The 25,164-nt window shown below is 39.7% G+C and overlaps 1 protein-coding gene across 5 annotated transcripts in view; it reads left to right on the top strand.

Annotated features, from left to right (window-relative positions):
* Positions 1–25,164, top strand: part of akap9 (A kinase (PRKA) anchor protein 9) — a 289,385-nt gene that overhangs the window by 39,406 nt on the left and 224,815 nt on the right. For 4 of the 5 annotated variants that reach the window (XM_041183274.1, XM_041183275.1, XM_041183278.1 and 1 more), the window contains exons 4-5: positions 19,567–19,638; positions 21,717–21,887. In XM_041183274.1, the coding sequence (XP_041039208.1) occupies positions 19,567–19,638; positions 21,717–21,887 (243 nt within the window). The remainder of the gene's footprint in view (positions 1–19,566; positions 19,639–21,716; positions 21,888–25,164) is intronic. The other variant, XM_041183276.1, reaches the window with a different exon arrangement.

Consider the following 25,164-nt stretch of genomic DNA (forward strand, 5'->3'; position numbering starts at 1 on the left):
ACCGCTAAACACCCTTAGTGGCCCTGGAAAGTTAATTTTATATTTGTGGAATGTCAAATTCTTCCATTGTGAAAATTCTGCATATTTTTAAAACTTTGTTTTAAGATTTGGTTATGTTGATATTATAGTTACTGTTTAAATGCAACCATAATCAATTATTTAGTTATCTGAAAATGTATATTATAAGTAAAGGATAAAGTGCTTTTAACTTCTTGGTTTGCTGTTTGTGGGAATACTTCATTGTGATTGACAGCTTATCTTGATTGTAACATCACATCTAGAAATCCCTTTGACTTGGTGCCAGATTTAAATTGCCATCTGGAAAGGGGAAGTTCACACCACAGAGATTACTAGATCTTTGTGAGCAGGTTCATTTGAGGTCTGCACGGCGCACCTTTGTTTCACCACTGACCATAAAATCCAAATTGGTAGGAAGCTAAAACATCAATTTAAAAGGTAAAATTCCTACCTGATGAGCTTCTTTGATTTGAGTAACCAGACAAAACCTGGTGAATAGATGGGGCATATGGACAAATATAAATTGCTGCAAATGAAAAAAAAAATTGGGTGGCATGAATACTTGAGAAAATTTAACTGAGATTTTATAAATAAACATAGTGATATAGAATTTGCTGGGGCATACTTGCAAGCCCAGTTAGACTTTTTGCCTCACATTTCAACTCAAATACTTTGTGCTTGAAATTGCTGGAAATGCAAGCTGATAATGTGGTGACAAAATCAGTGGGACATTTAGGACATTGGTGAACAATGAGATTTGAAGTCTATCTCCTTAACTAGTATAATTTAAGGATTGAGAAAAGAACCGAATAATGATTGTGAAGGAAAGTATCAAGTCAGGTACAGAAAGAGAAATAGGGAAAAAAGATTGAATTATGTGAGAGAGGAACAATAATTTTTTAAAAATCTGTATATATATATTAATTTACTACCTGCAGGTATAAGACTCCACAGTTTCAACTGGTTTTCTTCAGAAAGCCAGAGAGGTTGCATGACATTGCAGTGAAAAAATTTTTGTCATTAGAAGGATCCTTATGTTGCTAATCACCAACCTTGACTTTCTGCAGAGCGTTTAACTGGTCATTCATGTGCAAGTAAAGGAAAGGTTGACAGCGTGCTTCCAATTTTGCAAGGCTAACGGCAAAATTGAGCAAATCATTCAGCAATGTGAGAGGAGTTGCACCTTGCAGGGTTTTCTTTCCATGGCACAAATTTCTGAATGATTTACACTACTAAAATTGTTTGCATTAAACTCGCTATTATTTTGGTAGAAGATTGTGGCCCAATGACTTGTTTCACTTGGATGCCTCACACAGACTTAATGTTAGAACCAATTTCCAGAGAGGAATGTTATATACTCAAGCATGTCAGGTGAGACTACAGATTACATTTATGGAGTACTGACAGTCAATTATGTTGGGAAGGTCCTAGTGAATTAGAAACATGCCAACATCATACTCACTTTCAGGAAAGAGGGAATAAAGCAATCTTAGGTAACCATGGACCAGGCTTGTTCAATCTTTATGCGTGGAGATCACATTTCAAAATTTTCCTCACCCAAGGAGGCTGATAGTAAATTCAGAAAGATAAAGTTTGGCACAACATTAAACATGAATTTAAAAAAAAAACTGAGGTATGAAAAGAAACAACTTGCTGAGCAAAAAAAAATCAAAGCAATGATTTGATTAAAAGAAAATGAGTAATAAATAATGATGAGTTGCACATATACTCTCTCCCTTCTTTCACACACACACTCTCACGTACACCTTCACCCCTCACACACTCTCCCTCTGTCTTTTTACAGACCAAGATGGGAGGAGTAAGCAATTAATTCTAGTCCCATTTCTCCACAGGTCGTAACAATAGTTTAAATGTTTAATTCACCCACAAAACTGGCCAACTGCTTACCCTTTGATTCTGTTATTCCCAGCATAAAAAAATTCTAACCAGGCTTATTTCAGTAAACACAAAAAAATTGATTTATTATAAAACAAAATACTGGGGGCAATAATCTTGGGTGATTTTAATATGCATATAGACTGGACTAATCAAATTGGCAAGGGTAGTCTTGAGGCAGAGTTCATAGAGTATACTGGAGATTGTTTCTTGGAGCAACATGTTGTGGAACCAACCAGGGAGCAGGCTATTCTGGATTTGGTTTTGTGTAATGAGATGGGATTAATTAATGATCTCATAGTAAAGGATCCTCTAGGGAAGAGTGATCATTGCATTTGAGAATTTCAAGTTCAGTTTGAGAATGAGAAACTTGAGTCTCACAGTAGTGTTCTGGAGTTAAACAAAGGTAACTACATAGGTATGAGGGCAGATTTGGCTCTAGTGGACTGGGCAGGAAGGTAGGACAGGTGATGAACAGTGGCAGATATTTAAGGAGATATTCAATTCCTCCCAAGTAAAATATATCCCAATGAGGAAGAAAGATGGTAAGATGGGGAAAACATCCATGGCTAAGCAAGGAATTTAAAGATAACTTAAAGGCAAAAACTAAGGCATACCAAATTGCAAAGGTCAGTGGCAGGCTGGAAGATTGGGAAACTTTTAAAGATCAACAAAGGGTTACTAAAAAAATAATAAAAAGAGCAAAAGTAAATTATGAAAGAAAACTAGCGCAAAATGTAAAAACCGATAGCAAAAGCTTCTACAAGTATATAAAAGGAAAGAGAGTAGCTGAAGTGAATGTTGGTCCCTTGGAGGACGAGACTGGGGAGTTAACAGTGGGGAATGCAGAAATGGCAGAGACGCTTAATCAATATTTTGCCTCAGCTTTCACAGTGGTGGACATTAGTACCGCTCCAATAGTAACAGCTAGTGCAGAGGATATTGAGAAGGAGGAACTTAGAATAATCACCATCACTAGAGAAAAAGTACTGAGCAAACTATTGGGATGAAAGGGTGACAAGTCCCCAGGACCTGATGGCCTACATTCCAGAGTCTTAAAGGAAGTGGCAGCGGAGATTGTGGATACATTGGCTGTAATATTCCAAAATTCCCTGGACTCTGGAAAGATTCCAGTGGATTGGAAAAATGCTCATATAATGCCTTTATTCGAAAAGGGTGGGAGGCAGAAAGTAGGAAACTATAGACTAGTTAGTTTAACATTTGTCGTTGGGAAATTGTTGGAATCCATTGATAAGGAGTAGTAATGGGGCGTTTGGAAAGTCAAAATGCAATCCATCAGAGTCAGCATGGTTTTATGAAGAGTAAATCATGTTTGATTAATTTGCTAGAGTTCTTTGAAGATGTGATAAGCAAAGTGGATAATGGGGATCCTGTAGATGTTGTATATCTGGGCTTCCAGAAGGCCTTTGATAAGGTGCCACACAAAAGATTAATACACAAGGTAAGATCACACGGAGTTAGGGGTAATATATTAGCTTGGGTAGAGGATTGGTTAACCAACAGAAAGCAGAGAGTCGGGATAAATGGGTCTTTTTCTGGATGGCAAGCTGTGACTAGTGGGGTACCACAGGGTTCGGTCCTTGAGCCCCAACTATTTACAATCTATATTAATGACTTGGATTCAAGGATAGAAGGTACTATAGCTAAATTTGCAGCTGACACCAAAATAGGTGGGAAAGTAAGTTGCAATGAAGAAATAAGAAATTTACAAATGGATATGGACAGGTTAGGTGAATAGGCCAAGATTTGACAGATGGAGTTTAATGTGAACAAGTGTGAGGTTATCCATTTTGGTCGGAACAATAAAAAGGTGACTTATTATTTAAATGGAGAGAAACTTCAGGATGCTTCAGTGCAGAGGGATCTGGGTGTCTTTGTGCATGATTCACTAAAAGCTAGTATGCAGGAACAGCAGGTAATAAAGAAGACAAATGGAATTTTGACATTTATTGCTAAAGGAATAGAGTATAAAAATAGGGAAGTGTTGTTGCAACTGTACGAGGCATTGGTGAGACCGCACCTGGAGTACTGTGCACAGCTTTGGTCCCCTTACTTGAGGAAGGATGTAGTTGCATTGGAGGAGGTTCAGAGGAGGTTCACTAGATTGATTACAAAGATGTAGGGCTTGTCTTATGAGGAGAGATTGAGTAGTTAGGCTTATACTCGCTAGAGTTTAGAAGGATGATAGGAGATCTAATTGAAGTATATAAGATGCTATAGAGAATAGGCAAAGTAGACGTGGAGTGGATGTTTCCCCTTGTGGGGCATTCTAGAACAAGAGGCCATAGGTTTAGGCTAAGGGGTGGTAGATTTAAATCCGAGATGAGGAGGAATTACTTTTCTCAAAGGGTCTTGAATCTGTGGAATTCATTAGCTCAGTGTAGTGGATGCCGGGATGCTGAATAAATTTAAGGAGGAGATAGACAGATTTTTAATTAGTAACGGGTTGAAAGGTTATGGGGAGAGGATGGGAAATTGGGGTTGAGGCCAAAATGAGATCAGCCATGATTGTAATGAATGGCGGGGTAGGCTCGAGGAGCCGAATTGCCTACTCCTCGTAGTTCTTATGTTTTAAAAACTAGTTGTTAAACTGGTTAACATACAAGTTGTAGTTTAGAAGTGTAATGATTTTCCCCTTTTTAATAAAACACAAAACAGGACAAAACAAGCACAGTCCCCTGCAGAGGCTGGAGTATGGGAACGTTTCTTTTAAAAGGATAAAATTAGAAGAGATCTCGATGCTGTTGATCTAACAAAATTCTGGTCACAATAGGTCTGGAAGTTCCTGCAGACAGATTTTTTAGTACAAGTCCTTGATGACTCATACTTATCACAACTTTGTGAACTCTCAAAAAAAAGATTTAATCCAATGAGATGTTTCTAGGAAAGTTTAACACAGGTGGTGCAGAGCGAAGGAAAGAGTCTTTTTCTCCAATCTGCTTCTAAGGCATCCCCCCCACACACACCCTCTGACTGTGAGTTTTAAAGGCTAAAATGTTCAAAGAATATTCTCTTAGGCCAGGTGATTTTAACTAATCAGCAAAATTCTTTAGCCTCACAACAGCAGTTCTTTGTTAACGTAGATATATAATGTATCTCTTCCCTCTCCAGGTGTTCCTTGCTGGACATCTATCATGATCTGTTGTTTTTTGAAGAATGGCATAATCACAGCCCCCAAATTAATGTTGCAAACTTTTTAAAATAACTCAGGAGGAACAATGTCCAAAATGTAATGTTCTTCAAATTTCTCAGACTGTTTCCTCACACCCCCTCTCTCTCGCCCTCATTTTCTCTCTCTCTCCCCTCACACTCACTCTCTCTCTCTCTTTCCCCCTCTCTATCTCCCCCAGCCCCTTCTCTCTCTCCCACTTTCTCTCTCTCTCTCTCTCTCTCTCTCTCTCTCTCACACTCACTCACTCACTTTCTCCCTCGCTCCTCTTCTGTTATGATATGGCAGGTGGTATTTGCCAGGCTGACCAAATCCCAAAGGGAATCTTGGTCAGGCTAACGCAACAGTTTTGCTATTTGAATTTATTACGAGAATTATGTGTACTGAAGTCAGAAGTAAAGATTCCACTACCACTTTTGAAGATTTTAAATGATAAATTAAAACAGTTATTAACAAAAAACTTAAACACTCAAGATTACAGTAACACAGTTAAATTTAGTCTTACAACATTTCCCAAAAGATTTCTACTTAGCTAGCCTCACAAATAAACACTCTTTTCAGGCAACAACCCCAATAGGTTCTTAATCTAAAACACCCAATCAAAAGGCACACACTGTTGCTTGCTGTCGGGGAGGTATGTCGCAAGCTTCTCTCTCCTTGTCCCTCGACAATTGAAATCCAAGGCTTGTGCCAAACCTTGCTATCTGGAACAAACGAGCACTTCCTGGGGTGGCTGGAGGCTGTTTTTTCACAGATTTGTCTTCGCATAGCCCATCCTTCAAGATCGCACATGGCCACTCCCATACAGCTTTCAATCTTTCCTTAAATACATTACTTCCCTTTCATCTTTACCCATTGTTCTTAAATGTCTTTTGAAAGTTACCTTTCCCAGAATCTCAAATCTTTCATGTTGTTGTTATGGCCACTACATTTGGGGAACAATAAACATAATAACTTTGCTTTATTTATTTATGATCTTTGCCAGTTGCAAAACTTCCTGTTATATCTCTTCGAAATTCAACAAATAAAAATTCAACTCCTTATCTATCCCCTAATGCAAATACCTCTTCAGGCTGTATTTACTGGGAACCCACCTTATTAGCTCGTCCATCTCCACTTCAAAATGCCTGCTTTTACACCTATTTTCTTTGATGACTTAAACCTTGCAGTCTGACTGTCTTTAGTTTAATTAAATTAGTCCACACACACCCAATATACACAAAGCTCCCACAAGCCTGCTTCACAGTAACCCATAACACCAAAAGAGGTAGGAGCAGAAACACGCCATTCGGCCCATTGAGTCTGCTCCACCATTCAATGAGATCATGGCTGATCTGATAATCCTCACTCCGCTTTCCTGTCTTTTCCCCATAACCCTTGATTCCCTTACTGATTAAAAATCTGTCTATCTCAGCCTTGAATATACTTAATGACCTAGCCCCTTTAGCCCTTTGAGGTAAAGAACTCCACAGATTGACTACCCTCTGAGAGAAGAAAGTTCTCATCTCTGTCTTAAATGGGTAACCCCTTACTCTGAGGTTATGTCCTCTGGCCCTAGACTCTCCCACAAGGGGTAACAACCTCTCAGCATCTACCCTATCAAGCCCTCTAAGAATCTTATATGTTTCAATAAGGTCGCCTCTCATTCTTCTAAATTCCAATGAGTACAGGCCCAACCTACTCAATTTCTCCTCATAAGAAAATCCCTCCGTACCCAGGACCAACCTGGTGAATCTTTACTGCACTGCCTCCAATGCCATTATTTCTTTCCTTAGATAAGGGGACCAAAACTGTTCACAGTATTCTAGGCATGGTCTAACTAGTGCCATGTATAGTTTTAGCAAGACTTCGCTATTTTTATACTCCATTCCCTTTGAAATAAAGGCCAACATTCCATTTGCCTGTCCTATTACCTGTTGCACTTGTATGTTAGCTTTTTGGGATTCATGCACAAGGACTCCCAAATCTCTCTGTGCTGCAGCCTCCTGCAGCCTTTCTCCATTTAAATAATATTCAGCTCCTCTATTCTTCCTGCCAAAGTGCCAGAGTAATATTGGAATAAATGATGGTTTCAATACACTTCATACTCTCTCCCTTCCCTCACACAGTTTCTCTCATCCCCCTCACTCACTCACTCACACTCTCTCTCTCTCCCATTCTCTCACACTCTCTCTCCCCCTCATGCACCTTCTCTCCCCCCTCACTCACACTCACCTTCCCTCTCTCATGTTCTCTCTCCATCTACTCACACTCGCTCTCCCCCTTGATCCCACAACCTCTCTCCCCTCAAGCATCTTCTCTCCCCCTGCACACACTCTCCCCCTCACACATGTTCTCTCTCTGCCCCACACACACTCTCCCTCTCAACCTCTCACTCTTTCTCTCCATCTCTCTCACTCTCTCTCCACCTCAAAACTGCCATGTGTTGGATCTTTGATACTTGACACTATTAAATCTGAATGGTTACTGGAATGCTATTTTAGAATTCTTCCAGAATCATAATTTCTCTCAGGTTCTCATTTTTTCTCCTAATTTCAGTGATCAAAGCCACTGATTCAACATCATTTCTTTCTCACTTGCAGTTTCTACAAATGATTAGGTTTCTTCCTTATCCTAAATTTTAATTGATAAGCTTCAGAGACAAGCTTGTAAGCATTGCATATTGCCCCTTTAACTTCTTTATAGTCTGCAGATTGTTCTTCTGACACATACTGTATGTGTTCATAGTTGCACCTGTCAGAGCACTTTGTAACATAGAAACTAGGAGCAGTAGTAGGCCATTCGGCCCTTCGAGCCTGCTCCGCCATTCATTTTGATCATGGCTGATCATCCAACTCAATAGCCTGCTCCTGCTGTCTCCCCATACCTTTGATCCCTTTTGCCCCAAGAGCTTTATCTAACTCCTTCTTGAAAACATACAATGTTTTGGTCTCAGCTACTTTCTGTGGTAACGAATTCCACAGGCTCACCACTCTCTGGGTGAAGGAATTTCTCCTCATCTCAGTCCTAAATGGTCTACCCCATATCTTCAGACTGTGACCCCTGGTTCTGGACTCCCCACAATTGGCAACATCCTTCCTGCATCTACCCTATCTAGTCCTGTTAGAATTTTATAGGTTTCTATGAGATCCCCCCTCATTCTTCTGAACTCCACTGAATATAATCCTAATCGACTCAATCTCTCTTCATATGTCAGTCCTGCCATCCCAGGAATTGGTCTGGTAAACCTTCGCTGCACTCCCTCTATAGCAAGTACATCCTTCCTCAGATAAGGAGACCAAAACTGCACACAGTATTCCAGGAGTGGTCTCACCAAAGCCCTGTACAATTGCAGCAAGACAACCCTGTTTTTGTACTCGAATCCTCTGGCTATGAAGGCCAACATACCATTTGCCTTCTTTACCACCTGCTGCACCTACATGCTTACCCTCAGCGACTAGTGTACAAGGACACCCAGGTCTTGTTGTACATTCCCCTTTCTCAATTTATAGCCATTCAGATAATATCCTACCTTCCTGTTTTTGCTATCAAAATGGTAACCTCACATTTATGCACATTATACTGCATCTGCCTTCCATTTGCCCACTCACTCAGCTTGTCCAATTCACACTGAAGCATTCTGCATCCTCCTCACAGCTCACCCTCCCAAGCAGTTTTGTGTCATCTGCAAATTTGGAGATAGTACATTTAATTCCCTCATCTAAATCATTAATATATATTATGAATAACTGGGATCCCAGCACCGATCCCTGCTGTACCTACTAGTCACTGCCTGCCATTCGGAAAAAGACCCGTTTATTCCTACTCTTTGTTTCCTGTCTACCAACCAGTTTTCTATCCACCTAAATATACTACCCCCAACCCCATGCGTGTTAATTTTACATTCCAATCTCTTATGTGGGACTTTGTCGAAAGCCTTCTGAAAGTCCAAATAAACCACATCCACTGGCTCCCACTCATCAGCTCTACATTAAGCTAACATTAAGGTCCACGCACCCTTTGGCCACTTCAACTTCACAGCCATGTTTTCAAATGAAGTGAAATGTCTTTCAACTCCATCATCTGTAAATGTAGGCATGAAACGAAGATTTTTAGTTAAATCAAAATTCTCAGTGGAATCAGAGTCATCCTCTGAGCTACTATCTCTTTCTGCCTTTATGCTAAGCTTTTCTCTATGCAGGTCATGCTGTCCGATTTTTTTTTTCTTCCTCTCTTTGAAACTCAAGCTCAAGCTTTCACGTTTCCCATATCTATTTCCTTGTTTGGCAGCTCAAGTTTTTGTTCATTTCCATTTCTTTTTCAAGTTCAAGCTTCTGCTTTTCTCTATCTCTCTCCATCTCTTTTTCTGTTATTCTTAACTGATATTTAGATAACTCTAGCTATGAGACACCAATTTCAGGTTTCTCTCCTTTTAATTCTAAATGCTGGGTAATTACTTTAATCATCATATCCTTACGAAATTCCCTACTTCATTTTACCTGCTAACTCTCTCAGTTTACCCTTAGTCAAGAGTTTCAAATAATCTACTGTTACATCTTCTACTCCCAGAAAAGTCTTAGCAGCAGTCAAAACCATTTTTGAGTTCCAACCAGTGTAATATACTTCACAGCAAATCATATTCCTACGCCCAGTACCGCCCATGTAGTTGCTTCCTTCAGGGCTCGCAGATCCCACTGAAAAGGATTTTTGATCTTACAAGAGCCCCCACTATGTTATGATCCCAGCTGGTGTTAATACTGGACAAATCAGTTCCCAGAGTGTAACCTGGCTTGATAGATCCTAATTTTCTTTGTTCTTTTTTAAAAACAGTGGAGGTAAGTTACTGAACAGCTTCACAGGAGTTTGCTGATGGACTTTTAACACAGAATAAAACATGTATTATGCAGGAAAAATGAACTATATTACATCAGCCAAAAAGGTTGGAAAGATCTCAATACACACACAAGAAAATTATTCAAATATTCACTATTCCTTCACCCCAGCTATCTCTTTACAGACGCATACAAATTCTCAAATATAGAACAATTTATCATATCTAGCTTATACTCTAATATTCAGGGTAAGTATGCAGTACGTTGAACCAACTGGTGAACTGTTGGCAAGAGACACTGCACTCCAAAGTAAATGACAGATGCGACCAAAGCAGATTCTGTGGATTTCTTAACAACCCACCCAGAAGCTTGTCACACCATGAGCCAACCCATCTCACTGAAACTCTTCTTCTCACAAGGGTTTCAGATCTCCACATATGAAGAACCTCACTTTGGAATTCTCTCCCAACATTGCTCCCACTCTGAAGGCTTCAACAAGAACCCAACTCTGAGGTTGCAATCTCGTCTTCCGAGATTCCATTCCCCTGGATCTCCGCATACACCTCAAGCTTCACCTTCCAAGTACGCTTTCAGTTCTCCAGCTGTGCCAAGCAGAACACCACTGTTCCAAAAGGTTACCTTTGCCCTTACGGCTCACAGCATGGAGTCACCAATCTTTGGCTGCCCTCTCTGATCTTAAGGGCATTTCTCGAGCCCACTTTGTTCAAATCTGTTCCCCACAGCTCGTTCTCTCTTTAATTTGGAGCCTGTTGCTCTGCTCCTTTCTCTCAACTTTACTTAACAGGATTTGTTTCTGATCTCTGTCCTTGTCCCTTATCTGGGATTGGCCTCAGGGACCTCTTTCTGTCTCATTCCCTTGTTTGGGATCTACTTCTTGGTTTAGGATCTTCTCTCTGACACCTCCCCATCTTGCTCCCTAAATCACCTTCTCTGCAGTGGCACTGCTCTTCAGGTCACTTGACCTCCAGTTTTGCGTCATTACACTTCTTTTTCTTTAGCGTATGTGCGCAAGTCCATTTCCTGACCTAATGACACAAAAATGGAAGTACTGAGCACATGTGGCCCTTTCCCAGCTGGTGCATGTTCAGAAGTCTTGAGGCCCGTTGGGAACTGTAGTTCCTGAACTACAACTCTGAATTAAGCTTAAATTTAAGGTAAGCTTCTTTTCTTTTTCTTTTTTTCCTTCATCACAAGAAACAGAGAGAGATGAAACCCAGTCAGGATTCAGACCAAAGAAAGAAACAAGCGAGGGCATCTTTAACTTGAGACTAGTCATTAAAAGATATCCAGAAGTACAAAAACCTGTGTATGTATGCTTTATAGACTATGAGAAAAGCCTTTGAAAGACCGTCAGAAAATAATGGAATGCTTAGACAAACTAGAAATGGTCAGAAATGATAAAAAGATAACCCAAGCTTTATACTGGAATCAATCAATGGTGGTGAGAGTTGATAGCTCCTTGTCAAACAGCTTCCCAGTCAAAAGAGAAGCGCACCACGTATGTGCTGTGTCCTAAAACTGTTCAGCTTGTGTGTTGAAGCTATCTTCAGCGATATAGAAGATCTACTAGGTTGCAGCATTGGGGCCCTGATTGTCAATAACTTGAGATAGTCAGATGACTCTGCACTGCTTGCAAAGTCAGAAGAGGTGCTACATGAAATTGTAAATAAAGTGAAAGCATGGAGTGAGGAACATGGATTAGGAATAAATGTGAGAAAGACCAAGACAACCGTGATAAGCAGAGACACCTTACTTCGGAAGTGAACATTGAAGTAAATGGACAAGTCCTGAAACAAGTGAAAAAGTTCACATACCTAGGTGATGGGAGATGTGATTGTGATATCCGATGTCAGAATCGAGGACCTGTTAACATCAAAGAAACTGAACCCAAATCTTAGGAAAAGAATGTTGAGGTGCTTTGTTTTGTCACCTGTGTTATATGCCTCCGAAGACATGGACAACAAACAGACTATTGATAAGCTGAATGCTTTTAACATGTCGGAAGATGTTCCATAAATCCCCCACAGATAGACTAATGAAGAAATGCTGGGGAACTGGCTGAAGAAGACAAAATTAGCCCATAATATTAAAGAAAGAAAGATGCAATACTTAGGTCACATCATTAGAGCAGACTGCAAACTGAGACAGTTATTGGAGGGGAAGATCAATGGAAAACGTAGGAGAGGGAAGCCGAGGAGAAAGTGGGTGGTAAATATAATAGACTGGATGTACTTGATTTATGCAGACTGTGTAAGGGCAGCATAGGACAGACAGAGTGGAGATTCATGGCAGTCAACCTTCTGGCAGAAGATGACAAAAATCAATTCGTTGAGAGATTTAAGAAATGACCTTATTACTTTAGATGGAAAAAAAAAATTAGTAAACTAAACCATGGATTGTTTATTGGTATTATTTAAAAAGGGAGACAGGGTATAAATCAAGTACATTCCAGTTATGCCATAATGAAATGTATTGAAAATTTGAGTTGCATCAATGAAAAGGATGATTTGATCAATCCAAAACCAAAAAATAGTTTTAAAATGTACAAAGCAAATAATACAAATGAAAAGCAGGTCAAATATAGGGAACATATAAAAGTTATGTAAAGGCAAAAGTAGAGTGTGGGAGAAAATAAAATAAAAAAGCTTTCTATTGGCATGTTATTACCAAAGGAATTGCCAAGGTAGAGGAAGGATTGCTGAGAGATGAGAAAGGCAAACTTGCAGTGAGAGGATTGGCAAAGGCACAATGGAAATGCTTTGCCTCAGTTTTCGCAAAGGAGATGAGAACCACCAGTAGTTGCAGCACTGCTAAATGGTGGTTATAAGTCAAAGAAAAACAGTACCAAAAAGATTAAAGTAAAAAAATACGTGTTTATATCTGAGGATCTGTTGGAAGTTAAAGGAAATTATAAGGCTCCCTCAGTTTGATGAAGAGAAGAGTGGGTCTAAGACTGGTATTTTAAACTTAAATAAGGGCATGAAAGCAGAGCTAACTAAAGTGAACTGGCAAATGAGGTTAAGGGATAGGTCAATAGAGATGCAGTAGCAGACATTTAAGGGGATATTTCAGAATATACACAAGAGATACATTCTAGCAAGAAAGAAAAATTCCAAGGGGAGGATCCACCATTCATGGATATAAAAGTTCAAGATAGTCCCAAACTTAAAGAAAAAGGGTATAATTGTACAAAGATGGGTGGCAGGTCAGCAAATTGGACAGAATGTAAAAGAAGCAAAGAATGACTAAAAGATGAAGGGAAAAATCAATGTACAAGAGAAAGCTAGCGAGAAATAAAGGGGAGAATTTTCCCCCCTTGGGGGTGGGGAGGATTGTGCTAGCCCAGCGTGACGTGCACCTGGAAGCACTGAGCACTCCCTGTGGAGGTGGTGGGGGGGGGTTCCCTGAGTCAGGGCCTGCGCTCTTTCATGCGTGCGTGCGAAAGTGTGCAGAAATCTCCGAGGCACAGAGCTGCCTCAAGGAGATTAGTTTAAGTTCCCAAAATTTTAATAAAGAAAATAAAAAATTTTTAAGACATGTCCCCTCATGTGATAGTGTCACATGAGCTGGGACACCTCAATGAATTTTTATAAAAGCTTTTATTCAATTTATAAACACTTCATGAAACCTCATCTGGCCTGTGGATGAGGTTCCATGAAAAATGCGAAGCCCGCCTGGGCTCTTTGCCTGCCTGCTAACCTCAAGGTTGCATAGGCAGCTCAATTTATTAATTTAATTGATATTTAAATGGCCTTCACAGAATCTCACTGTGCAGGAAAGGCTCTTCGGCCCATCGAGTCACACTGACATGTGGGAAACACCTGACCTACCGACCTAATCCCATTTACCAGCACTTGGCCCATAGCCTTGAATGTTATGAGGTGCCAAGTGCTTCCAGGTACTTTTTAAAGGATGTGAGGCAACCCTCCTCCACCATACTCCCAGGCAGCGCATTCCAGACCCTCTGGGTAAAAATGTTTTTCCTCACATCCCCTCTAAACCTCCTGCCCCTCACCTTGAACTTCTGTCCCCTTGTGACTGACCCTTCAACTAAGGGGAACAGCTGCTCCCTACCCACCCTGTCCATGCCCTTCATAATCTTGTACACCTCAATCAGGCCGCCCCTCAGTCTTCTCTGCTCCAATGAAAACAACCCAAATCTAGCCAGCCTCTCTTCATAACTTAAATGTTTCATCCCAGGCAACATCCTGGTGAATCTCCTCTGCACCCCCTCCAGTGCAATCACATCCTTCCTATAATGTGGCGACCAGAACTGCACACAGTGCTTCAGCTGTGGCCTCGCCAAGGTTCTATACAACTCCAACATGATCTCCCTACTTTTGTAATTTATGCCTCGAATGATCAAAGCAAGTGTCCCATTTGCATTTTTCACCACCCCACTAACATGCCCCTCCGCCTTCAGAGATCCATGGACACACACCAAGGTCCCTTTGTTCCTCAGAACTTTCTAGTGTCATGCCGTTCATTGAATCTTCCTTGTCAAATTACTCCTTCCAAAGTGTATTACTTCACTTTTCAGGGTTAAATTCCATCTGCCACTTATCTGCCCATTTGACCATCCCATCTATATCTTCCTGTAGCCCAAGAAACTCAACCTCACTGTTAACCACCCAGCCAATCTTTGTGTCATCGGCAAACTTAGTAATCCTACCCCCCACGTAGCCATCTATTTCGTTTATATAAATGATGAATAATAGGGGACCCAGCACAGATCCCTGTGGTATGCCACTGGACACTGGCTTCCAGTCACTAAAGCATCCTTCTGTCATCATCCTTTGTCTCCTACAACTAAGCCAATTTTGAACCCACCTTATTGAATGACCCTGTATCCCATGTGCATTTGCCTTCTTTATAAGTCTCCTATGTGGGACCTTGTCAAAGGCTTTGCTGAAATCCATATAAACTACATCAACTGCACTACCCTCATCTACACACCTGGTCGTCACCTCAAAAAATTCAATCAAATTTGTTAGGCATGACCTCCCTCTGACAAAGCCATGCTGACTATCCCTGATCAAACCTTGCCTCTCCAAGCGGAGATAGATTCTTTCCTTCAGAATTTTCTCCAATAGTTTCCATACCAGTCACATGAGATTCACTGGCCTGTAGTTCCCAGACTTCTCTCTACAACCCTCCTAAAATAGTGGAACCACGTTAGCTGTTCTCCAGTTGTCTGGCACCTCCCTCATGGCCAGAGAGGAATTAAAAATTTGGGTCAGAGCCCCTGCGATCTCCTCTCTTGCCTCCCTCAGCAGTCTGGGACACAAATCATCCGGACCTGGAGATTTGTCTACTTTTGAGCCTGCCAACACCCCCAATACCTTGTCACTCCCTCTATCAATTTGCTCAGGATCCTCGCAGTTTCTCTCCCAGAGTTCGATACCTTCATCCTCATTCTCTTGGGTGAAGACAGATGCGAAGTATTCGTTCAACACTCTACCGATGTCATCTGACTACACTCATAGATTGCCCCCTTGATCCCTTATGGGCCCTACTCTTTCCCTGGTTATTCTCTTCCCATTGATATACTTATGGAATATCTCGAGATTTTCCCTACTTTTACCAGCCAGAGCTTTCTCATATCCTGCCTTATTTTACTAAAATCCGCTCTCCCCCAGTCCAAAACATTTTTTTGCAACTGGTCTATTTCGTTGTCCATAATGAGCTTAAATGTTGTTGCTATCACTAAAATACTCCCCCACCACCACCTCAGCCACCTCTCCGGCTTCATTCCAAGAATTTAGGTCCAGCAATGCACCGTTCCTTGTTGGACCCTCTACATATTGACCTAAAAAGTTCTCCTGTACACATTTCAAGAAATCCACTTCATTCCAAACCCTTAACACTATGTCTATCCCAATTAATGTTGGGAAAGTTGAGATCACCTAATATAATTACCCTATTATTGTTTTTACATGCCTCTGCGAACTGTGCACATATTTGCTCCTCAATTTCCCGCTGACTATCTGGGGGTCTATAATAAACACCTAACAATGTGGCTGCCCCATTTTTATTCCTAAGCTCTACCCACAAAGCTTCATTCAATGCCCCCTCCAAGATATCATCTCTTAATAGACCTTTGACAGTTCGGCTGGCATGCAGCCGACTCAGCTGCGTGCCTGCCGAACTGAGAATCTAAATGACCCATGGTGACGTTGGGACGCCTGCCTGACATCACCGTGTGCACCATCTTATGCCTCGGCGAGCAGGCTCCACTCCCCGCTCTCCGAGCCAAAGATGCAGGCCATAAAAACAAGTTTCTACAGCTGTTTAAAAAAGTAAAGAATTAATAAAGTCAGCATTAGCCCTATAGAAAGCTAAGTTTGGGCAAATAATACAGCAAAATATTTTGCATCGGTCTTCACTATAGAGGATACAAGTAACATCCCAGAAATGGATGTAAGTCAGGAAATCGAGAGGTGGGAGGAACTCGAGAAAATTACATTCACCAGGGTAGTGGTACTGAACACATTGTTGGAGCTGCAGGCTGACAAGTTCCCAGGTCCTGATGGACTTCACCCTCGTGTCTTAAAAGAAGCGGCTAATGAGATAGTTGAAGTGTTAATTTTACTTTTCCCAAATTCCTGGATTTGGGGAGGGTTCCATGAGGTTGCAAAATAGTGAATGTAACTTCTTTATTCAAAAAGGTAGGGAGACAGAAAGCAGGAAACTACAGGCTAGTTAGCTTTATGTCTGTCTTAGGAAAAATGTTAGAAGCTATTATTAGTTGTTATAGAAGGGCACTTGGAAAAATTCAAGGCAATCAGGCAAAGTCAACATGGTTTTGAGTGGGAAATCATGTTTAACCAATTTATTGGAATTCTTTGAAGAAGTAATATGTTTTACTAATTCTTTCATGGGTTGTGGGTGCCGCTGGCTAGGCCAGCATATATTACCCATCCCTGATTGCCCTTGAGAGGTTGATGGTGAGCTGCTTTCTTGAACTGCTGCAGTTCATTTGGTGTAGACATATCCAAAGTGCTGTTAGGGAGGGAGTTCCAGGATTTTGACCCAGCGACAGTGAAGGAATGGCGATATATTTCCAAGTCAGGCTGTTGAGTGACTTGGAAGGGAGCTTCCAGGTGGTGGTGTTCCCATGTGTCTGTTGCCCTCGTCCTTCTAGATGGTACTGGCCGTGAGTTTGGAAGGTGCTGCCTAAGGAGGCTTGGTGAATCAGTGTCAAACTTCTTGAGTGATGTTGGAGCTGCACTCATCCACATGTGCTGTGGATCACGGAGAACTGGTGGATTTACTGCACTTAGATTTCCAGAAAGCATTTGATAAGATGCCAAATCAAAGGTAATTGCAGAAAATAAAAGCTCATGGTGGTGTGAGATTGGCTAGCTAACAGGAAGCAAGCATAAATGGGTCTTTTTCTGGCTGGCAAAAAGGAGCATGTGGTGTACAAAGGGATATAGAGAGGTTAAGTGAGTGGGCAAAGATCTAGCAAATGGAGTATAATATGGGAAAACGTGAAATTGTCTGTTTTGGCAGGAAGAATAAGAAAGAAGCATATTATCTAAATGGTGAGAGATTGCAGAGCTCTGATGCAGACGGGTTTGGGTTAGTATGCAGGTACAGCAAGTGATTAGGAAAGCTCATAGAATGTTATCGTTTATTGAGAGGGGATTTGAATACAAAGTAGGGAGATTATGCTTCAGTTATACAGGGCATTGGTGAGTCCACATCTGGAGTACTGTGTATGTTACTGGCCAACTCATTTAAGGAAGAATGTAAATGCATTGGAAGCAATTTAGAGAAGGTTTATAAGACTAATACCTGGAATGGGTGGATTGCCTTATGAGGAAATATTGGACAGGCTAGGTTTGTATCCACTGGAGTTTAGAAGAGTAAGAGGTGCCTTAGTTGAAACTTATAAAACCCTGAGGGTCTTGACAGGATTGATGTGGAAAGGATGTTTCCCATTGTGGCAGAACCTAGAATTCGGTATCACTTGTTGAAAATAAGGGGTTGCCCATTTAAGACAGCGAAGTGGAGAATTTTTTTAATCTGAGGATAGTGAGTCTTTGAAACACTCTTCCTCAAAAGGCAGTGGAAGCAGAGCCTTTGAATATTTTAAAGGCAGAAGTAGATTCTTGATAAGGGGGTGAAAGGTTATCGGGTAGGTAGGAATGTGGAGTTGAGGTTACAATCAGATCAGCCATGATCTTATTGAATGGCAGAGCTGGGTCGAGTGGCCTACTCCTGCTCCTAATTCGTATGTCCATATACTCCGAACTAATTTTTCAAAGCCCTTTAGAAGAAAAAAGTGTTCCAGAGAATTAGAGGTTGTAAAATGTGGAAAAGGACATTTCAGCCTTTAAAGAAAGGTGAGAGGCGATTTTTATTAAGAAATACAAGAAATCATGTGGGAAAAGAAAATCTGGAATATTTAAACTAAATTGTAAGAATAGAACAAGGCTGAAGATTTATACTAATAACAGAAAACCATACAATCATTTTAGAACTGAACGAATGCTGCTGTTGGGTGTCTTCCTGGGATCAATGGCCTTCCTTACTTATTTTGTGTACAATTTGTGACACTGTGTAAAATGAAACAGGGAAATTATTTCAATGATTTTTTAATAATGAGTTATTTTGGAACTACTGTCTGTATGCCCCATATGAGAGGCATGGTGCCTGTTATAAAGCCAAGTGGGGAAAGTCAGAACATTAAGCAGAAGCAAGCAGAGTAGATGGACTTGAGGGGAGCCAATGTTATTAAAAACTCCGTGTATCTGCAGGATGGTGTAGGTCTTCAACAAAGCAAAATAACAGTTAACTCACAAACCTGGAAGAGACATTTTACTGTCAGAAGTCAGAGGTAAGGCTTGGTGTGATATGGTGGGTAATACATACTGATAGAGCAGGCATATGATTTGGTAAATGAATGTTAGCACAGATATAACTTTTAATTGTTTTTAAATTTAATATTTAAGGTACTATTGGCAAGTTTACCAGCTTTTTGCTCATGTTATGGTGGCCTCAAGTCCAATCTCTAACTGCTTATCTGCAGAAACGTGGGAGAGACTCTTATAGTGGAGCTACACCAAGCATTTGAGAGGAAGCAAGGAAATAATTTACTGATATAAAAGCAAAAAACTGCGGATGCTGGAAATCCAAATCAAAAACAAAAATACCTGGAAAAACTCAGCAGGTCTGACAGCATCTGTGGAGAGGAATACAGTTAACGTTTTGAGTCTGTATGACACTGTTGAAGAGTCTTCAACAGAATCATACGGACTCGAAACGTTAACTGTATTCCTCTCCACAGATGCTGTCAGACCTGCTGAGTTTTTCTAGGTATTTTTATTTTTGTTTTTGTTTTGAAATAATTTACTGAAATTGATGTTTTATGTTCTTTTAACTTTGTATAAAAATGACTTGATATTTTGTTTAATTCCTAACAGCTAATAGATGTGTGAAGTTATAAGAATGTTTTGGTGGAGTACAGTTTGACCCATGTTATAAAGATTGTGTGATAAGATGGTTAGATATTTTTTGCATGCTCTTTGCCTGGTATTGATAAGCATTAGTGCTGTGTTTTCTTTAACGTATATCTTTAGGAATGGATGAGAAAATGCTTAAAATATGATTTGGTTTATACAGGCAAATGGTTGTTGTACAGTGCCACAAGAATTGGCATTTAAAGCAGAAGATATGACGAGGGTACAGTATGAAGTAAAGTGACTTCGCATATTTACCCATAGCAACTGACTGAGTTTTCTGCAGTATGGTTGGCATGGTTCCCAAAGTGTAAACCTCTATAATTGTCTACATTCAGGAATCAAATAATTCAATATTAATCTCAATAACCAGTGATGAGTTAACTTAATGTTATAAAAACTGGTAAAAAGGCTGACTGGTGACTAAGTTAGAATACTTAATTTTGACACCTGTGACTAAATTCATTCCAAACTGGTTTAAAGTGATATTCCCCACCTAACAAAGGTCAAAGTAGTTTGTCCAATTTCTTTTTGGCATAAGTCTAATATTCAGCATTGATTGGCAATTCAAGAAAGCTCAAAGAATAACACGTAAAAAATATCCGAATGCAGCTGAAAGGCATTTTTGCGTTAAACTGGTGTTAACGCATAAGAAATAGGAGCAGGATTAGGCCATTCATGCCTTTGAGCTGACTCTACCATTCAGTAAGGTCATGGCTGATCTAGCTCTGCTGCACCTCCCTGTGCTAACCCCAAATTCTTCGATTTCCCCTATTATCTGTTGATTTTTTTAATGTTGGAGAAAGCTTTACTTTTGTCTGTGCTGCATTTCATCTGGCATGATGCTGGCACTAAATGCAAAAAATGGAAAATTTATTTTTTCCATTGGCATTCCTCAGCCTTAACACACGAATTTTCCCAAAGACACTCTGGAATTATATGGGGACCATTTTAGCCATTGTAAGTAGCAGAAGTTTGTAATGCCTATTAACATTAGCAAACTAACATGCATTGATACTTTATTAATCCATAATCTATATACTAACATTGGTGTTACGAACTGCTTCACTACCTAACTGGGGGAGCAAGGCATATCTCTTGGCTCTGTTTCTTGCTGCTTTTTACAATTATTTGATATGCAGTTGTGATTTTTATTGTATGAACTAAGTGGATAACATGTTATTGTGAACAATGGAATACCTACATTTTTCAAATGGATGAGTTGGCTAAAATTCTCCCAACAAATAGAGTTAATGGAGACTTTATTGGCCACAGCATGTTCAGATTTATATTGAATTTATACCAAAGTGTAAATTAGCTCTTGCAGCCTCAAATTTACAATTGGTCATTGTCATTGAAAGAGGGGTGAAAGTTTTCAGAAAAACAGGTTTGTTTTAAATGATTTGATTGTTAAAAAAAGAAACAATATGTATTGTTCTGAAATTATGCTTTTGCTTAACTTTTCAACTTTAGCTCTTCAGGAGACCATACTTATTGTGGTTTAAGTAATGTTTCTAAAATTTGAACTTAATTTTAGTCTCCTGTCTTCCAAAAATAATGACTTATGGATGAAAACAGTTTCTTGGATGCTAGCAGGCCTCTGGATATCTCCTTCAAATTATTGCTGTTCAAATATGAGCCTGAACTGCTAGTGGTTGCCATGAGTGGAGCACAACCTAGGCCAATCTGATCCTATTCTGAGATGCACAGGATCTGGCGATAAGGAACTAGATCTTAAGTCTTATTTCCTCAAAAGCCAAATGTTACAACCACATTGATATCTTGCAATGAGTTACCATTGCACGGACCAAATATTGACTATCGGATTTTCCACTCAGAGCAGTTTAGTGCCATAGCTTGCAGTCACTGGAAGAGCTGAAATTATTTAGTAAGAGAATGGGAGTCTCCTGCCATTTTTGGAAACTTGGGCATGTAATAGACTACATTTTCTAACTTGAATCCTCACTATTGAGTTTTTCAGTATGATAACTAGAAATATCTTTCTGGAAGGCCTGGTAAGGTTATCACAATGTTCTAATATTTCGTGAAAGGATTCATCTGAAATGATGCAAAAGCAATAATGCTGTTTTAAATCTTGCCCATCAAAGTACTGTGGGGTGAAAAATAGACAAGTGCACCGTGAAGCTCTTGAAGTGCAAATTGCTAACAATGGTTGCTATGGTGATAAATTGCTACTAGCTGCATGTTTTAATATTAAATCTCTCATGAAATTCATTTTTTCTGTCTATGCCTTCTCTTTAAAGATCACAATGTGACACTGTTTATGGTTTTAATTTATTTTAATTGTTTTAGGAAGAGGAATTTAGCATATCAGGAACCTGCTCTGAGCATGATGCAAAGTCCTTTCAGACAAGACTTGAGATAATGGAGGAAGATTTAACTGCAAAACAACAAGAGATTGAAGAGCTGAATAGGGAGCTTGAAGAGCTGAGAGGGGTATTTGGTAAAGAAGGTTTCCAGCAGGTAAGTTTTCATAGTTCCCATTTGTGCATTTCTTAACCTTTTTATAAGCAGACACATTTACCTGATTCATTGCTGTCCTAATTTTTAAAAAAACTCAGTAAAATATAGAAGACATTTTTCCTGATGTGAAAAAAAATTAATTCCAGGATTGTTATTCTCCAAATTCCTTTCCGTTTAATGCTAAATTAAACTTAATGCATTTTCAGAGCCAAAATATGAAGTCTCATTTCTATTTCAGTCTAGCCACCTGAATATTTAACTTTAGTTTGAGAAGAGAGAACGAACATTTGAACTGAAGAAAATATATCGTATTTAGCTGCCGATTCTCTCTGGCCTGTATGTAATTGATATTCTGCTGGCATCTGCGTAAATTATTTTTGTAGTTCATTATTGAGATTTACTGCTAACATTACAAAGTCAAAATTTAGAATTATTTGGCTTGAAGTGTTAATTGCTAAAGCTATTTTGTTTAGATGCAATCTGAAATATATTCCAACATATTCAATTCTATTAAAGAAAGGAAGATTACCAATTAAAACCGAAAGCCTTTCCTTTCAGAATCAGAAGTACATTGTGGAAGTTTTCCCAGACCTAAGTGTAGAGATTATGCAAGCTATATTTCCTAGTACTAAATTTGCCTTATTTAAGTTTGGAAGTTCACTGGTAGTGCAATTCCTATTATTATAATCAAATCATCTTGATCATTAAAAGTAATGCAGTATAGATTATTCTGCATGCAAGCTTATGTGTGCTTGACTTCTGTTTTTCCATATAATGTAAATAGGGTTTCAGGTCATTTTTAATAGGGAAAAATAATTCCTTTTCAAATTATAGATCTGGCAGTTAACCGCAAGTATATTAAGTTGAATGCTGCATTTTTTTATTGTTTATACCCTATGCACTTTTTATTTTCCCTCCATTGACAGAATAGCATTACATTCCAATGCCATTATAATGTTGGTGCAGTGCCTTTTAGTGTAACATAAACATGAACCAAATGCCCTTTTAATTTATGGGTTATTTTTGAGTCCTCAGCTTTTCTGGTTAACATTTGTATTATTTAAAAGGTCACCTATCAAGCTTTATAAATTTCTTTCTATAGTCTTCACACAATTTCTGAACATGTTTGGTGCTTCACTTCCCTCCTATGACTCATTATGTGCTCCCCCTCAGCGACATCCTTGAAAAATCAGTTTCCACACATGTACTGCCTAGTTCTACCTCATAACCACTCCACATGAGATAGAAACATAAGAGCAGGAGTGGGCCATTCAGCCCATAAGCCTGCTCTGCTATGCATTATGATCATCCATTTCAATGTCTTTTCCCCACAGTATCCCTATATCTCTTTTTGTCATTCTATTTTAGATATCTGTCAATCTCTACTTTAAACATACTCAATGACTGAGCTTCCACAGCCCTCTGGGTAGGGAATTCCAAAGATTCACAACCCTCTGAGTAAAAGAAATTCTCCTCATCTCTGAGTAGCTTCCTCCTCGTTTTGAAATTGTGTCCCCTGGTTCAAGACTTCCTGACCAGGGGCAATATCTTACTTGTCTCTACCCTGCCTATCCCTCTTAGTATTTTGTAGGTTTCAATGAGAGTCAGACTGCTTATCCGATAGTCAGTATTGAATGAGCAAAAATTTCCGCCAATTAAATATAGGAAAGACTGAAGTCATTGCCGGTCCCTGCCATAAGCTCTGCTCCCTTGCCACTGATTCCATATTGCTCCCTTTCAGCTGCCTGAAGTTGAACTGTGTATATCCTCAGTGCCAAATTTGACCCTGAGAAGTGCTTTCAGCCACACCTTCAGTAAGACAGTCCATTTCCACCTCCGTAACATCACCTGCCTCTGCCTGTGCCTCAACTCTTCTACTCTCGTTCATGCCTTGTTACCTCAAGACTAGACTATTCTAACTGACTCATGGCTGGCCTCCCATGTTCTACCATCTGTAAACCTGAGGTCACCCAAAACGCTGCACCAATGTTCTAACTCGCATCAAATGCTGTTGACTCATCACCCCTGTGCTTGTTGACCTAGGTTATGATACTGGGCTTGTAACCCCAAGATCAAGAGTTCAAATCTCACAATGGCAAACTATGAAACAATATAACTTCATCTGAAACAGATGGAAACATGTTTGTACTCGAAAGAGTTACATTGGTTCCTGTTTAAATGATGCCTTATTTTAAAATTCTGATCCTGGTTTTCAAATCCTCCATGGCCTCGTCCCTCCCTATCTCTGTAATCTCCTCTAGCTCTACAGCCCTCTGATATTTGCACTTCTCAAATTCTGGCCTTTTGATTAAATCTGATATTAATCACCCACCCTTGGTGGTCATGCCTTCAGCTGCCTGGGCCCTAAGCACTGGAATTCCCTTCCTAAGCCTCGCTACCTTACTTACCTCCTTTGAGATATTCCTTGAAACTTGTCTCTTTGATCAAGCTTTTCAGTCATCTACCCCAATATCCCCTTATCCAGCTTGATGCAAAATGTTGTTTTGTAATGCCCCTGTGAAGCACCTTGGTGCGTTTTGTTATGTTGAAGGCGCTATATAAATACAAGTTTTGTTGTTAATTACTTGTATGTCAGAGATATTTTTATGATTGTACATTCCATCACTTCATCAAAACCTTGAAACACTGAGGTCAACTAGTCATAGATCGATTATATATATAATAATGGTCCAGAAGTAAATATTTAAGGTTTCACTTGCAACCACACCAGATGGTTGTGTTACAGTTCTGAGCTCAGTTTTCAGGTTGATCAAAATATATGGATCCAAATCTACCATTTTTATGCCTTTCTGAACTACAAGTTCCTTACCAAAATGACCATTTATGGAAATCTACACAGACCAAGTCATATTTTGCTCAATGTATAGCTTTACATCTTTAAGCTATGGTGTGACTAATGGGTAATCTGCAGTACTTTCAGTGATTGGCATGAACAGTGGTTATAGCAGCATGAGATCACCATTCTAGGTGGAAATAGACGGTCTTAGCAATGGCATGAATATATGATTGAAAGTCCATCTTGGAATGAAATCATGGAAATTACAGCATAAAAAGAGTCTATTCAGCTCACTGTACCTTTGCTGATGCTAGATCTTCAACAAGAACTCTTCCTTTAATAACATTTCTCTATATTTCCCAAATTATTCTTCCTTTTCAAGTATTTTAATTATCGTTTCAATTCAAAGGCCAATGTTCTAATAACATTACATGGAAAGGTAAGTTGTGTTAATAACGTTTTTCTAATGGTAACCCTGAA

This window comes from Carcharodon carcharias, chromosome 3 (assembly GCF_017639515.1).
Source record: "Carcharodon carcharias isolate sCarCar2 chromosome 3, sCarCar2.pri, whole genome shotgun sequence".
In the NCBI taxonomy this organism is placed as follows: domain Eukaryota; kingdom Metazoa; phylum Chordata; class Chondrichthyes; order Lamniformes; family Lamnidae; genus Carcharodon; species Carcharodon carcharias.